Source organism: Pan paniscus, chromosome 1 (assembly GCF_029289425.2).
Source record: "Pan paniscus chromosome 1, NHGRI_mPanPan1-v2.0_pri, whole genome shotgun sequence".
In the NCBI taxonomy this organism is placed as follows: domain Eukaryota; kingdom Metazoa; phylum Chordata; class Mammalia; order Primates; family Hominidae; genus Pan; species Pan paniscus.
In genome coordinates, this window is record NC_073249.2 from 140595585 (window position 1) to 140613151 (window position 17567).

Genomic DNA, 17567 nt, shown 5'->3' on the forward strand with positions numbered 1-17567 from the left:
TTTTAAGGAAAACATTTAAATAAGTTTGGCATATGTTATTTGCAGAGTAAATGCAGTTTTTTTGCAGCCTAGATGTTTGTGTTTTATTACTTTTAATTACTTTAGAATAGTTTTAGATTTTAAAGTTGCAAATGAAAAATAAACTGTGAGTACTGCTTTCAAGGCTGAGTAACCTCCTCTATTAGACACAACAGAAAGTTTATTTGGAAGGTTAAAAAGTTGTATTTGTTTCTTATAGAAAGTTAGAAAAACAGAAAAGCACAAAAGGAAAAAAATTTAAATCACCTGTAATCTCATAACTGAAAGATAACTGGAGTTAATATTTTAGCATATGTATAATTTTTTATTTTATATGTAATATATACACTACTTCCAATAGCTACTTCCAGTTTTTTACTATTGTAAATAAAAACATAATTTCTTTGAGTCTTTTTTGCTTATCTGTTTTCTTAGGATATATTTAACTGTATGGTCAAAAGAGAGACTCATTTTTAATATTGTTGTATATTTCCAAATTAAATGTGTCTACTATAAGTAAAATAGTCCCTATACATTTTCCAATACTAGGTAATTAAAAGTGCTAATTTTAAAACAAATCTCTCCAAATTTTATAAATAATCTCATTTATTCTTGTGGCTTTACATACCATCTATGTGCTCGAGGCTTTCAAATTTATACCTCTAATCTAGACCTAGTCTCTGAATTCCAGACATATAATTCTGCTGCCTGATTGACATCTCCACTTCAATATTTAATAGGTGTCTAAAAGTTGTCATGTCCAAAATGGAGCTCTTGATGTTTCCCAAAATAGTAAATCCTGCAGTTTTCCTCATCCCAGTTAATGGAAAATCATCATTTCTCTCATACGCTGCTTCCAGTCTGTCATCAAATCTACCTCAAGTATATTCAAAATTTGACCACTTCTCACCAGCACCACTGTCATTATCCTGATTGAAGCCTCCATCATCTCTCATCGTTACTGTGACCTCCTGATCATTCTCCTTGCTTCAGCCCTGGCCCCTGCAGGCAGCATTCAGTATTAGCAGTAGAGTTGTTTCTATAAAAATGTAGTCAGCTGGGTGTGGTGTCTCACGCTGTAATCCCAGCACTTTGGGAGGCCGAGGCGGGAGGATCACTTGAGCTCAGTTTGAAGACCAGCCTGGTGAACATGGTGAAACCCTGTCTCTACTAAAAATACAAAAATTAACTGGGCGTGGTGGCGGGCACCTGTAATCCCAGTTACTGGGGAGGCTGAGGCAGGAGAATCGCTTGAACCCAAGAGGCAGAGGCTGCAGTGAACCAAGATCACGCCACTGCTCTCCAACCTGGGCAACAGAGTGAGACTGCCTCAAAAAAAAAAAAAAAAAAAAAAAGAAAAGAAAAGAAAATTCCAAAGGGCCCTCATAGTGATTCCAGGTGCTGAGTTCTGACGTGTCCTTCACTGAAGGTCATTGACTGCCTGGGCACGGTGGCTCATGCCTGTCATCCTGCAACTTCAGGAAGGCAGTGTGGGAGGATCGCCTCAGCTCAGAAGTTTGAGCTCACTCTGGGCAACATACTGAGACCTCGTGTCTACAAACAATTTTTGAAAATTAGCCAGGTGTGGTGGTGTGCGCCTCTCAGCTACTTGGGAGGCTGAGGTGGGAGGACCGCTTGGGCCGGAGAGGCTGAGGCTGCAGTGAGCCATGATTACACTATTGCCCTCCAGCTTGAGCCTGACACCCTGTTTCAAAAATAAATTAATAAATACAAATTAAAAAGTAAAAAAAAAAAAAATTTAGATCGTGTCACTGCCCTGCTCAGAACCCCCCAGAGATATCTTGGTTCGTAAATACCTACAAGGCATTATACCATCTCATTTTCTATTACCTCTCTTCTTCTTCCACTCTCATCTCCTTCCACTCTTCCCCTTTTTTCTCTATTTCTACCTCACTGGCTTTCTTGTTGTTTTTCCCTAACTTGCTAGGCCTCCTCCCGCTGTTGCCTTTTTCCCTTAAACAGACACACTTCCTATCAGTTTTACTCAAAAGTCTCTTTCTCGGGAGGCCTTCGCCCACATGTCATTTCTAGCTGCTTTTGTGTTTGATGTATTTTACTGCTTGTTCTTATTTTTTGTCTGTCTGCCCCTCCAGTATGTAAGCTTCATGGAGGAAGGGAATGTCGTCTGTTTTGTTCACTAATAGAACCTTCAGTGCCTGCAGCATTTAAAAAAACAACTAGTGAACATATTGGGTCATGTATTCATCAATCATTCACATTTCTGCCTTTTTGAATTACCTACTCATTATTTTTTATATTTGTCTTTTTTCCTAATTAATATATAATAACTATGTATTAAGGATATTAATCTTATATTTGTTTTATTTTTCTAATGACAAATGTTATTTGACAAGACATCAAATTTGTCATTTGCTAATACTTTTTCATATTTTGTTTGCCATTTAAACTGTATTGGAAAGCTGTGAAATTTTGGAGAGAGATACACGCACACACATTTTTTTAAATGGCTTCTCTTGAGAGTGCTCTCACAGCTCTGCACATCTTGTAATCAAAGATATTGTCCATGTAGACTGTCTTTTCAAGGATGTTTGTATAGTAGATATCCTTGGAATATGATAACTGTGTCTCCCTTAAGAGTATGGGTAGGCATACTCACTGCCTGCTATAAGAAATTTGGGTTCCCTAAACTCAGGTTTGTTCTTCTGTAATGCATTTGACTGCATATACAGTTGCCACCTGGCCTCTGGGTTGCTCTGTGGGAACTGGGGCTCAGCAAACTGATACAAATGCTGACAGTCTTGCTACTCTTATTGCTGTGAGTAATAAGTCCCCTGTCTCTGACCTAGGAATCTTGTACCTTCTGTTAGCATCCATGAAATTGCAGTAGACTAACTAGTAAGCTTGCAAGGAAGATAAAATCTCAGACTTTTACATTTCTACATATCTTCTTTTAATTTTATGTTCTTTAGGACTTTTGCTATCCTGAAATGAAATACAGTTTTATCTGAATTGTCTGAAAATTTTTTAATAAATTAAATTAAATAAAATTTAAATTAAGTTTTTATTTAATTCATTTGATGCTTCTTTAGTGTTGGGCTGAGGCAGGTAGTTAACCTGTTTTTTTCCTAATAGTTAAACAGTTGTCTTATTGTCATTTATTTAGTTGTCCGTGTTTCCTCCATTGATTTAAAAATCTAACCTTTATCATGTATTAAGTATAATTTTTGTGTATTTTTCTTTTCCAGTAACCTCTGTATTCTATTGATTTTTCATATCTAGGAACATTTCCAAGTTTTTTTGTCAGTAAATTTAAAAAGTTTTAAAAATAATATGTCCTGTGTAAATCTTAATAAGGATGTTCATAATTATTAGTCACTAGCTTTGTGAAATTCCTAAATTTTAGATGGTATTGCATGAAATAAAAAATAATTATTTTATCAACTTTGTTAATACATGAGTTATGTTTTTATAATAATTCTGTAGCACTGGAGTATAAATGTATTCTAATGACTTATAAAATCTGTATCTTTTTTGCTAGACTACACTTGCTGCTTTGAAGGATGAAGTTGTATCTGTTGAAAATGAACTCTCAGAATTGCAAGAAGTAGAAAAAAAACAGAAAACCCTTATTGAAATGTATAAAACTCAGGTGACTACTGCATTTATTTTAGTGTTTACTAAAATTGGTAGACAATTTAAAACACTATTTCTTTATAATCTAAATAAACAGAACTGAAGAGAGGTGGGGCTATCATTGTGGGTTATAATATCTTGTGTCTCAAATATTTCTTAAGGTCCCACACATCTTTATAAATAGATGATTCTGCTGATGCCTGATTCAAACACTGCATATGGATATACCCCATATTCCTAAAAGTAGATTTAAAATGAATTACATCGGTATAATGTGACCCTTAATGTATTCTTGTTAATCTTGGTTATATTTGTTTGTCATCATGTGTATTTAATGATATTGATTTAGATTAATGACTCCCTTCTAGGGTCATTAAAGTTCATTATGCCTCCTTTCTCAAGAAATAAAGTATAATTCAGATTATTCACATGAAAGACCAAGAAAAGAACATATGACAATATATATGAAATAGACCATGTGTTCAATGGTAATTTATAGAAAACCTTTATTTTTTTGGAAATGTAGTATTCAAGAAAAAACTTCATAAGATGGGACTTATGCAGGTCCTTGCATGATGGTTAACACACTGATCAGAGAGAGTTTGAATTAAAGAATAATGAACTGGCTGGGTGTAGTGGCGTACACCTGTAATCCACTGGGAGGCTGAGGTGGGCAGATCATTTGAAGTCAGGAGTTCGAGACTAGCCTGGCCACCATGGTGAAACCCTGTCTCTACTAAAAATACAAAAATTAGCCAGGTGTGGTGACATGCACCTGTAGTCTCAGCTATTCAGGAGGCTTAGGCAGGAGAATTGCTTGAATCCAGGAGGTGGAGGTTGCAGTGAGCCGAGACTTCACCAATGTGCTCCCAGCCTGGGCAACAGAGCAAGACTCCATCTCAAAAAAAAAAAAAAAAAGAATGAACTAAGGATGAAAGCTTAAGGGGGCCAAAGTGTGGGCAAGTAGGAAGGGGCTGCATCTCGATGGATTAGATGGGAAAATTAAGTTGAGACATCCAGTTAGAATATTTCAGTCATCCAGGTGTGAGGTAGGAATGGAGGTTGTGGTGGACTGTGGGACCTGTTATTCATCAGGGTCTTCCAGCTGGTTATTTGGGTTTAATCCCTCAGCAGGAATACTGCGGTTGAGTGACCATATTCTGGGTGCAGGGCCTAGAATTTTTTTTTTTTTTAGCAGATTTTGATTTGGTGGGAAAAATAATTTAAATGGAAGCTAGTTTGGACCAGAGACTGATTCTTTGAAGTGACATTGATCTGCAAATGAAAATCTTTGTAGTCTTCAAAGCTCAAGTGGAGAGTTTAGAAGTATTGATGAGAGAAGACAGGTAAATCAGACAAAGATTGTGGGTTAGAGTAGAGCACTGAGTGATTCCATATTTAAAGAAGGAATAACATTAGATGAACCAGTCAAGGATATTGATAGGAAAATAATGACTTGTTTAAAATGAAATTTTAAATTTTAGATTTTTATCTCATGTTATGATTCTAAAAATAATATGTTTCTCTAATACTTTATTTTCAGGTACAAAAGTTGCAAGAAGCAGCTGAAATAGTAAAAAGCAGATGTGAAAATTTGCTACATAAAAATAACCAAATAACAAAAACCAAAAATAAAAATGTAGAGAAGGTACGTTTGGAATTTCAAATAAAATAATATTTTATATATTTTTTACTTTATGAATAGTACACAAATTCATTCATTTTGGTCATTTTCTCTAGTTCATACTTAGGAAAGGGCTAGTCTTAGCCTCTGTAAGAGTTTGTTTTCCAAGGAAATAATGTTTCTTCCAGGCTGGAAATGTTGTTTGTTTATGTGAATGTTTTTTCACTTTTTTGTTAATATTTGGAAAATAGCATAAATGTTTAATTTTTCTGATGCAAGAGCAGACTTTAAATAGCTCAAAAAATGGTTATCAATCATAAGTGTACAAACCTAAGTATCTCTCATTTTTAATCTCACCCTTTTTTTCTGGTTATAAATGTTTTACGTCTACAAAAGCAAAGCCAATATCTGCTAAATGCATTTTTGAAGAAAAATAATATCTCTTAAAAAGCAATCATTTCCTTTTATTTGTTCTATTGCAACAGAATGAAGGGAAGGCCAATGTTGGCAAGTTATGATGTTTTTGTGAATATTTTAAAGTTTTTAAATGAAACCGCATCTCTGTTTGGGTTTTTGTGTTGTTTTGGTAAAGAAGCAGTGAAAGTTGTAGGATGCTGACTCCTGGCAGCAGAGGTCATGCGATGTTAGTGGTCGCTTCCATCTGAATCTAATAAGGTTACTCTCTCTGGGTTGCTGCCTATCTTAGGATTGAGAAGTCAGAGCAAGGCAATAATGTGAAGAAGAGGTCAGCCAGAGCAAGCGTCCTCCAGTTATACAGACATAAAGATAGCTCACTGAATGCACAACTTACTGCTTTCATGGAATTACTTTTCACCTATTTTTAGCAGGCCAGCGAATAAACCATTTCATGTCTTTTGGTCTCATTTTCTCATGAAACATACCAGTGCAAATGTCTCCTTTTCTGCTAGGCAGCACTGTAAATAAAAGCATACTTTACAATCCTGTTCAAATGACAGAAAGGGTTGGAGCCTGTCTTTTTCAGACACTGTGAGGTCACAATGTTTTCTAACTAGTATTTAACAAGACAACTATTTTTTTAATGAAATTTTTCTTTTTCTTACTTCACTGTTTTAAGTCTCCTGGTTTTCTCATGGCCTCTAAGATGTTTTAAGGACACTGAGGGATCCTTTGTTCTGGATCCCTCAGTGTCCTTAAAACAGACACTTTTCAGTCTGTTTTTTTTTTTTTTTTCCTGTTTTACTTTATATACCATCAGAATATGGATCATGTGTATCCTGTTAGTAGCCACATAGCCTTCTCCTAGCTCAATGCCTAGCACGTAGTAAGCACTCAATATTTTTTTAATTAATGAAATTTTTTTTAAAGGAGCAGTCCAAGGATGGCGACAAGTCTTTTTTCTTTTACTTTCAAGACAGTTTTAGGAAGCATTCCCTGTCTATCTTCCAAATATAATCTGGATTTTAATTTTGCAAAAAAAAAAAAATATTGCATTATCTTTCCTGATCAAGAATGCCAGATACTACACAGAAACTATTAGGTGTTCCTGTCTCAGGGAAAGAGTCTGGCTATTTTTTGTAATTAGCAGTGCAAACATTTCTTAAGGTTACTGCTTTTCACATCTCCACGAAAGTGCTGCAGCGAGGAACTGCAGTAGCCAAAACAGATTAATGTAGATGAAATTAGAGAGATTTGTTGATAGTAACATTAATGGCCAAATTAAAGGCAAGTGAGAACTGATGATACTAGCAATTTTTAAATAATATACAGTAAACCCTATCAGTTTTGGCTAAGATGAGTGAAGCAAGCTGCTCTAATTTAAGTAAGTGTCTGAGTTATAAGATTGAATGACTAAAAGTGACAATTCCTTTAGAACCTATAGCTGGACAGTAGACAATTACAGCTTTATTAGTAATGGTTATTAGTGATAATCTATGCTTGAATATAATGTTAGGATTTTAAAAATTTGCTTTTAAAAATTAGTTAAACATCCACCTTGTCAGCTAATTTACCCTATTTATGTGCTCAACAAACTTTTTGAAAACTAAAGTCTACCCCACTTTTTAGTTATACGTTCTTATTTAACAGAGTTTAAATTAATATTTATTCAGTTGTGTTCTTATTTAAAGCCATTATACCTAAAATACTTATGTTATAAGCATATCTAGTATTTAAGATAATAAAAATATTAATGCTGAATGTGTGATCTTGCACTTATTTCCCTACTGCCACAACTCAGATGAGAGGCCAGATGGAGTCTCATCTGAAGGAGTTAGAGCGTGTCTGCGATTCCTTGACGGCGGCGGAACGGAGGCTTCACGAGTGTCAGGAGAGTCTGCAGTGCTGCAAGGGGAAGTGTGCAGACCAGGAACACACCATTAGGGAGCTTCAGGGCCAGGTATCCAGCCGTCCTTCTGAGTTTTGCTAGATGCGTTAAAAGAATGCTTTGGAATGATTTCACCAGTTGAGGGCACTCATGTCAGGGCTTGATTTTTAAATTCCCATCTACTTAGTTCGTAAAACATCATTTTCATGCAGATACTATAATACTGTTTTGCAAGCTATTCTTTTAGAATTTTATGGTGAAAAATTGGTAATTAAAATTCCTATTTTAGTTTATTCATGCAAATCTATAGACATTTGAAGACATGGTAATAGAATGAGAGAAGGAGCAAAGTTATACTTACATATATGTTCCTTGATGTAAGGATAAGGTAAATTATTGAAACTTAAATTACAAAAATTGAATTTATTTTAATTAGAATTGTACGTCAAGTTTTTTGGGATATTTTTCAGTCTGTTTCTTTTTCCTGTTTTACTTTTTATACCATCAGAATATGGATCATGTGTATCCTGTTAGTAGCCACATAGCGTTCTCCTAGCTCAATGCCTAGCACATAGTAAGCACTCAATATTTTTTTAATTAATGAATTTTTTTTTAAAGGAGCAGTCCAAAGATGGCGACAAGTCTTTTTTCTTTTACTTTCAAGACAGTTTTAGGAAGCATTCCCTGTCTATCTTCCAAATATGATCTGGATTTTAATTTTACAAAAAAAAAAAGTACTGCATTTTCTCACTTAAAAAGTAGGAGCTAAATGATGAGAACACATGGACACATGGAGAAGAACAACACACAGTGGGGCCTTTCAGAGGGTGGAGAGTGGGAAGAGGGAGAGGATCAGGAAAAATAACTAACCGGTACTAGGCTTAATACCTGATTGATGAAATAATCTGTACAACAAACCCCCATGACACAAGCTGACCTGTGTAACAAACCTGCATTTGTACCCCTGAACTTAAAAGTTAGATAAAAATATGCAGACAAAATTTTAGAGTTTAAATTCCTGAGAAGAGATTTTTCTAGTAAAATGTCAAATGACATAGATTAGCCTAAATTACTAATTGAAATTATGAGAAAAAAATTTTTTCCTTAAATCAAAGCTTCTTACATTATTTAGAGCGATTTTGAAGCAGTGGGAAGAATATTCTGTCTTGGCATGGGTGAATGTGTCTTTGGTTGATTTGTTTACTTCAGTTTGCTTCTCAAAAAAATTTGTATTTTACTTATAGTTTCGACTTCACAGATACTCAATTATTAATCAGTATTTTTAGGTGAAACAGAAAACCATAAGAGAAACCCTAGGTATCCAAAAATAGGAGATTAATACTGCTTAAAATTTTCCTATTTCAACTTAACAAAATACATATCTTTCTTCAGTAAGGTGTTGTTCGAAGTGTTTTAATAGCCATCATCCTGAATTTTTTTTAGTTGGTTATTTTCCAATACAGGCAACATAACTTCTTTAAATTTAACCAGGAATTAAAAACTTCCATTTTAACAATATAACATTTTCTTGGTGTCTTTCTGTGTAAGAGTAGTAACATTTATACCTTCTCGTTGCTTGTGGTTGTTCTAACAATAAATTATATGAATTTCTTTGGAAGTTGATTGTGAAGAAAATGACTAAGAAAACTTTTTTTTTTCTTTTAGGTTGATGGAAATCACAATCTTCTGACAAAGCTTTCTCTGGAAGAGGAAAACTATCTTATTCAGTTGAAGTGTGAAAACCTTCAACAGTAAGTATTAAATTACTTAACATTGCTGCTGCATATTTCTCTGCACATTAAAATTTTAAAATATATGTTTTCTGTAAAAAGAAAATTAGAACAGATGGACGCAGAAAATAAAGAGCTTGAGAAGAAGCTGGCAAACCAAGAAGAATGTCTTAAGCACAGCAATCTTAAGTTTAAAGAGAAATCTGCAGAGTATACAGCATTGGCCAGACAACTGGAAGCCGCTTTAGAAGAAGGAAGACAAAAGGTATGCATGGCCTTTATTTAGAAACTTTTTAATTCATTTACCAAAGAGTCATCTTTTTAAACATCTTGCAACCTGTAGTTATTGTTTTTGTCCTGATGACAGGGTGAAGGGAGCAATTACATTTTTCTTCTTTAACTATCTTCCTTTTCAAGCAAAACAGATATATTGCTAGGCTAGAGCTACTTCACTAGATAAATGGTAATGTGGCTGGGGAAAGGGCAGAGATGGAAAACACTTTGAAGACATAATCTCCTCCTGTACCTTTTTTATATACAACCAAATTGAATGTGCAAATAATTGAAAATTTTTGTTTTGATCAGGATTCAGTGAGCTGTAAAGTTCAAGTCCCTTTTGACAAATATTGTTGCATAGATAAATACATACAATATTAAATTTCAGTTACATCCATTAGGTTAGCATTCAATGAATACTTCAGTATCAGGCAATCTGCTAGTGCTTGAGATGCAAAGATGAACAAGACCTGGCCTTAGCTCTCAGCACTCTCATAGTCTGGTAGGGTTCAGCCTAAGTGCATTTCGGAAATGCCAGGTATGCTCTCAGATTCCTTCCTGAAAGGAAGAGTTCAGAGTCCCAGAGGTATGTCTGCCCTCTCCTTTCTCTCCTGCTACAGTGGAATATGGGGCTATCTGTAGTTTCTGCCCACGTGAGAGTGCCATCACTGCCCTGTTACCATTGCCCACACTGAGGGGACGGCGCCAAGGGCGTCAATGTTTGTCCTAAGGGCCCTTTCTCCCATAGCTTCAGCTCACACTGGCATCTCTCATGCATAATTGTGCTTGGAATATGTACAGAAGAAATCTTTATAATAACTTAGAACTGAGTTCATAGGAATTAGGTTGGAGGACAGTCCTTTCCACTAGCTCCTTGTTCCTGGATCAGTCCCTGCCTCTACTCTCATTCTTGTGGCTCCAACCCAGCATTCTTACAAATAGGCTTCCTTAGAAGGAAACATATCTGATTCCTTAGATGAACATAACTAAGCTAGACTTCCTGCTAAAATAAGTAACCAGAGAAATATGAAAATTCAAATTCAGACCAGTTTGGAAGTGAATGAATGAAGAACCAGTCTCTGTGTTTGTGTGTGTGTGTGTTTGTAGGAAGTGTGTATACCAATTCCTACTCCCAATTCTATTAATCCAAGTGTATAATGAGTATTTAACAAGAAATTTCTATGTTCCATCACTGCTCTTAACACCCTGGTGAATATAAATGCTATAAAAATGGTAATTGGTCTCAGTCTGTTTATAAAATATATTGTTGGAGAAAACACCTACCTAAGTCACGGAGCAGTGAAAATGTATACATCTCTTCCATCTCAAGCCAATTTTGCAGATATTTAGTGCTGCGAAGATAAGTATAGTATATACTTACGCTATATGTGCTTCTTCAAGATAGAACATCTTTAAACTTGGATATAACATACAAGTAATATCTGTTTAGAAAAAAGGTACAATATAACTGTCAAGGCTTTAAATCATATTTTAAAGAAAGCACTTTATTTTACTCTTTTGATAAAAATTACAGGTTGCTGAAGAAATAGAGAAAATGTCATCTAGAGAGAGTGCTTTACAAATTAAAATATTAGATCTGGAAACTGAGCTTAGAAAGAAAAATGAAGAACAAAATCAACTTGTTTGCAAAATGAACAGTGTAAGTATTAGCATGGCTTAACATATCATAAAAGATAACATTTAACATTCTTACCATGTAGACAATACAAAGTGAGTGAATCAAGTCTATTGTTTTACTGATAATATTAAAAATAACAAGCAATATAAGATATAACAAATAAAAATGTTATGATATGCCAAATAATTTATTATTCTGCCTCCTTGGATGGCATGTATTGCATTGCTTTCAAATCTCATCAGGCCCTTTCCCTACATATTACTTTTGCAATGACAACTGCTTAATGAAAATTACAGATATAATCTACTTGATTTCATCCTGATATGAATTTTTCATTTTTTAAAGATAAACACAATTTAAACTATTATTACAAGTGAGTTTTATATCTGTCTTGAATAATGAATATTTTGTTTTAGAAAGTTATAATTTTGTATTAAACATTCAGTATTGTTAGATATACATGTGAGATGGATGCTTTAGTCCACTCAGCCATGAAATGAAAATACCAAATTGACTGTGTTTAATTAGTCTTCTGTTTTTTTTTCCTGAATACTCATGAAACAGTCAATTGGCATAGAATATTCTGAAAGCTAGCATTACTCATGATTAAATTACATAATAACTGTCTACTAGATAATGACATAGAGAATAATGATACTGTGTTTTTTCCAGGATCCAGAGACTCCATGAAATCTATTTTTTAAATTCCCAAGTGTCTAAAAAGTTGGAAACCTAAAAGATTCAAGAGTTAAATGATTTTTGGCATGCACAATTCGATTTTATTGCCATCAAAAGTTTCATGACAACTTAGTCAGAACAAAACGTCAATCACCTTTAATTTAGCACAGGCCTTCCATTTATTTCTAAACTTTTTTTTAACTCACCATTTGACTTTCTGATACTGTAAAATATGTGTGCTGTTTTTTTGTGTAATTGAAGCCTCTGAAAAAATAAATGAGGTGGGTTTTGCTGTAATGTCCCTAGTACTTGGCTAAAGCTAGTAAAATAAATAGATCCCACTCACAATTGCCACAAAGAGAATAAAATACCTAGGAATCCAAATTACAAGGAATGTGAAGGACCTCTTCAAGGAGAACTACAAACCACTGCTTAAGGAAATAAGAGAGGACACAAACAAATGGAAAAACATTCCATGCTTATGAATAAGATGAAACAAGATCATGAAAATGGCTATACTCCCCAAAGTAATTTATAGATTCAGTGCTATCCCCATCAAGCTACCATTGACTTTCTTCACAGAATTAGAAAAAACTATTTCAAATTTCATGTGGAACCAAAAAAGAGCTCACATAACCAAGACAATCCTAAGCAAAAAGAACAAAGCTGTAGGCATCACGCTACCTGACTTCAAACTATACTACAAGGCTACAGTAACCAAAATAGCATGGTACTGGTGCCAAAACAGATATATAGACCAATGGAACAGAACAGAGGCCTTAGAAGTAACTCCACACATCTACAACCATCTGATGTTTGACATACCTGAGAAAAACAAGCAATGGGGAAAGGATTCCCTATTTAATAAATGGTGTTGGGAAAACTGGCTAGCCATGTGCAGAAAACTGAAACTGGATCCCTTCCTTACACCTTATACAAAAATTAACTCAAGGTGGATTAAAGACTTAAGTGTAAGACCTAAAACCATAAAAACCCTAGAGGAAAACCTAGGCAATACCATTCAGGACATAGGCATGGACGAATACTTCATGACTAAAACACCAAAAGTAATGGCAATAAAAGCCAAGATTGACAAATGGGATCTAATTAAACTAAAGAGCTTCTGCACAGCAAAGGAAACTATCATCAGAGTGAACAGGAACCGACAGAATGGGAGAAAATTTTTGCAATCTATCCATCTGACAAAGGGCCAATATCCAGAATCTACAAAGAACTTAAACAAATTTACAAGAAAAAAAAGAATATGAACAGACACTTCTCAAGAGAAGACATTTAGGCAGCCAAAAAACATATGAAAAAAAGCTCATCATCACTGGTCATTTAGAGAAATGCAAATCAAAACTACAGTGAGATACCATGTCACACCAATTAGAATGGTCATCATTAAAAAGTCAGGAAACAACAGATGCTGGAGAGGATGTGGAGAAATAGGATGCTTTTACACTGTTGGTGGGAGTGTAAATTAGTTCAACCACTGCAGAAGACAGTGTGGCGATTCCTCAAGGATCTAGAACCAGAAATACCATTTGACCCAGCAATCCCATTACTGGGTATATACCCAAAGGATTATAAATCATGCTGCTATAAAGACGCATGCACACGTATATTTATTGTGGCACTATTCACAATAGCAAAGACTTGGAGCCAACCCAAATGCCCATCAATGATAGACTGAATAAAGAAAATGTGGCACATACAACATGGAATACTATGCAGCCATAAAAAAGGATGAGTTCATGTCCTTTGCAGAGACATGGATGAAGCTGGAAACCATCATTCTCAGCAAACTAACACAAGAACAGAAAACCAAACACCGCATGTTCTCACTCATAAGTGAGAGTTGAACAATGAGAACACATGGATACAGGGCAGGGAACATCACATACCAGGGCCTGTCAGGGCGTGGCAGGGCTAGGGGAGGGATAGCATTAGTAGAAATACCCAATGTAGATGACGGGTTGATGAGTGCAGCAAACCACCATGGCACGTGTATAGCTATGTAACCAACCTGTATGTTCTGTACATGTATCCCAGAACTTAAAGTATAATAAAAATTAAAAAAAATAAAGATCTGATGTTTTGTTAAACCTGATAAGTTTTGTACTAGTAAAATTCTAGAATTCTAAGCATAGATTTAAACATTGCTGAAAAATGAGTTTGTGTGTTTTATGCCTTCCAGGGGACTGTTAAGTGGGCAGTATTTATTTAATATACCTGCTTCAGCCCCATTTGAATTGTAAGCACTCTGAAAGCATGTCTCATAGTCGTCTGTATCCCTGGTGTCTCCCACAGTGCCCTGCTTACCTGCAGGCCTTTTTGTATTTTCTGTCCAAGTACCCTAATAGGGTGGTGCAGAATGGATGTACAGATCTGTGGATGACCTCAGCAGCTTAATCCAAGGCACCCCTCGGGAAGCCTGAAATGTCTTTGAAGTCTTATGTATTATCCTAAAATCCATTGACATTTTATATTCTACCCTACAAAATAAGTATGTGTTACTATTTTTCTTTCCAAATTGTTGAGTAAAACTCATTGTATTCATCCTGTGACTTTGTACTGCCCAGCCTAGCTCATTGTTTTTTACCTGCCCCATTTCCTGAGCTGGGCATTGCTCAGTTTCAGAAGGTATCAGGTGTCATTGAACACCTGATATGAAGGATGTAAAAGTTCTCTCTTTTCTATCTAGGTGTCTATATTTTAATTGGAAGCTAGATGATATTTGCAACCTGTCTTTATCTAAAGCATTGTCAGTGAATTCACCTACTTAGGAATTCATATGCACCTTAGTTAAAAAAATGTATTGCGGTTTTAAATTTTTTCCTCAAAGAACCACTGTAATATGAAGAATTCGTTTTATTTTTTAAGGGATTCTAAGAAAATGTTCACATTATCAAAACTAGAATTCTATCAACTTTTAAGACATTTAATTATTTTGGAATAAAATGTGAATTTTTAGACAGAAAATGGCAAAAACTAGTATGAAAATATATCATGTTACATGTGAAATTATGACAGTTGTTAACCTATTAAGTTAATCATGTTAAATATGTAATAATTTGGGGCTAAATGAATGTATATTATAAATTATATCAGTGAAGATCAACCGTGTGTGCTTTAATTATTAATTTTAAAGAGTGAGCTCTAAGAATGAACACATCAGATGTGAGTATTCTTTTAAAAAATCAAAAAGAATTATCTAGTTATTGTATATATGTTTTTAATATTATGACTCTGGTCCTTTGGAATGAATGCTATTATTGCTTATCTGTATTTTTTTCCTTTTTTCTTTAGAAAGCACAACATCAGGAAGTGTGTTTGAAAGAAGTACAAAATAGTCTTGAGAAGTCGGAAAATCAAAATGAGAGTATTAAGAATTATTTACAGTTTCTTAAAACTTCTTATGTAACAATGTTTGAATAAATTGTCAAATTTATTTTCTCTAAGTAGTAGATTTTTATTATGAGTCTAAAATGTGATTGGGTAAAAAAATAAATATACTACCAGTTACATTTTATGATTTATGAGTGGTAGTATTAGAGGTTTTTATGTAAAGATTTTTGAAACATAATTTATCTAACTGAAACTTTAAAATAGGATAGTTGTTACTATTCCTGTTTGCTGGATAATTCTTATTTATCTTTGGTTTAATTTCTTTTAAAATTAAATTGGTTGTTAGAATATGTTTCTCACACATAGACATGGAAGTCAGATTCATTCTCTGTGATGTTCGTAGCCACCATTCAAGTGAATTTGTAGTAAGTCTTAGTCAATATGATTTTAAATAATATATATAATTGTTTTATATTGTGATATATAAATATAAAGTAAAATATTCTGAATTTTAATTTTTAATAATGGTGTAATTACATACTTTCTAAAGCTACTAAATGTCTCAGTATACTACACTTAATATTGTTTCAAGTATATGCTGAGTTGCCATTATAATTTCTGTTAGGTTTTAAGTATACAATTTTAAGTCATCGCTATTAAGTACCAACTGCTAATAACAGATGAAAACGTGGTCATGCATTCTTTCATTATAAAGAATATTCAGGCTGTCTTCAATTTGTACTCTCTTTTATTCATTTTATACTAATGATTATCTGATATTATTATTATTTTAGACATTCTAGAGCCCCTTAGTTAAATAAAAGATTAAAGGGGAACAGCTTATCCCACCCTTTCCATGGCCAACTCATGGGGATGATCAAAATAAGCACTCTTAACATCAAGAAGCTTTAAAATAAGGTCTTTAGTATTGGGATAAAGTTGTCCAAGTTGAAAAAGAACTTGTTTGCTATAATCTCCCACTGTGTGTGCCAAGGCAGGATACTCTAAAAGGGGATGACGTGGTTTACAAAGGATCAAGTAATAGTGACTCCTCTTGGACAATGACTTGAGAGCTGTTAATTCAGAGGAACACTCAGGTCTTAAAAGATCACTAAAAAAGGCAGGTTGTGAACTACACAGTTCCAGCCTATGAACAGAAATATCTCTTTAAGATGTTTTATGCTCTTTTTCTGATCAGAGATGGGGGCCTGGTCCCCTCTGATCCCCTCACTTTTAAGACTGTCATATTATCCACAGATGCTTACTTTCTAGTGATCCAGTTGGTTCATAGTATTTTTCTTAAAATAGCAAAACACAGAGTGTCAGAACTGGCCACATTTTTTACCCAACAATTGCTAACAAGATTAGTGTCACTTTAAAAAAAAATCTTAGTACTCATCATACTAAAAACATACTTGACCCTTGCAGCCCTTTCTTTACCTCCTAATGCAAAGGGAGCCTTAAATGCCCACATGAAAGGAAAGCAAAGCTCTTGAGTTTTACTCACTAAACTGTAAGCTCCTTAAGGGCCGAAATGTATCTTAGTCATATAAATATCTGGGCACTCAGTTGATGTTTGTGGATAGATGGACAGATGTTGAAAGAGGCAGGTATTCGTACTCCTGTTTTAGATATGAAAAATGTAAGCAAAAAGGATTAATTACCATGGCTGTGGTATGAAACTTGTTTAAAGTTGGCATTTAAATTCAAGTCTGCAACATTAAAGTTCTGTGTACAGAGCCGTTTTCCCACTGCAGCAGCAGCGCAGCAGCAGCGCTGCTATGATTGATTAAGCACTTGCTATGTGCCAGAGTTAATAATTGTGATAATATATTAACTCATTTAATTTTCAGGAAACTAAGACATGGAAAGGTTAGGTAACTTGCCCAAGGTCGCACAGCTAGTAAGTGGCAGACATCCAGAGTCTCTGCTCTGCTCTTAACTCTCACCATACTACCTCTGTATCCATTTCATAAATAAAGATAGTAGTTTCTTATAACAGTAATGCATTTGTCTTACCCATGAATACCTCCTTTCTCATATTTTTAATTTTTTATTGTTACCAAAGTAATTTGTGCTTATGGCATTTAAAAATTGGTGCCTGCAGCTTTAGATAGACTGTGGAAGGAAAAGACTACCACAAAGTTCCTAAGGTTGGTATTTAGCTCCTAGTGACAACATGACAAAGGAAAGTTGCTGAATGCTAGAATTTAACAATCTCTGCTTAATACTGTTTCCATGTGAAGCATTAGGTACACACGTTGTGTGTACCTAGGGCTTACCTGGTATGTGACCTAAATTCAATGTCAGCGAGGCCCTTGAGCCAGAAAG

At 34.6% G+C, this 17567-nt stretch overlaps 1 protein-coding gene across 16 annotated transcripts in view; it reads left to right on the top strand.

The window, feature by feature from the left end:
- The window catches only part of ODF2L (outer dense fiber of sperm tails 2 like), a 56767-nt gene extending 40801 nt beyond the window's left edge, over positions 1–15966 (top strand). For 12 of the 16 annotated variants that reach the window (XM_008969592.6, XM_055116566.3, XM_055116557.2 and 9 more), the window contains 7 exons: positions 3539–3649; positions 5177–5281; positions 7476–7634; positions 9228–9313; positions 9395–9557; positions 11103–11228; positions 15198–15966. In XM_008969592.6, coding sequence (XP_008967840.1) covers positions 3539–3649; positions 5177–5281; positions 7476–7634; positions 9228–9313; positions 9395–9557; positions 11103–11228; positions 15198–15326 — 879 coding nt within the window. In that variant the 3' untranslated portion in view covers positions 15327–15966. Of the gene's footprint in view, positions 1–3538; positions 3650–5176; positions 5282–7475; positions 7635–9227; positions 9314–9394; positions 9558–11102; positions 11229–11879 lie in introns of all 16 variants that reach the window. The other 4 variants (XM_063607134.1, XM_008969616.5, XM_055116569.2 and 1 more) reach the window with 1 other exon arrangement.
- The last annotated feature ends 1601 nt before the right edge of the window (positions 15967–17567 follow it).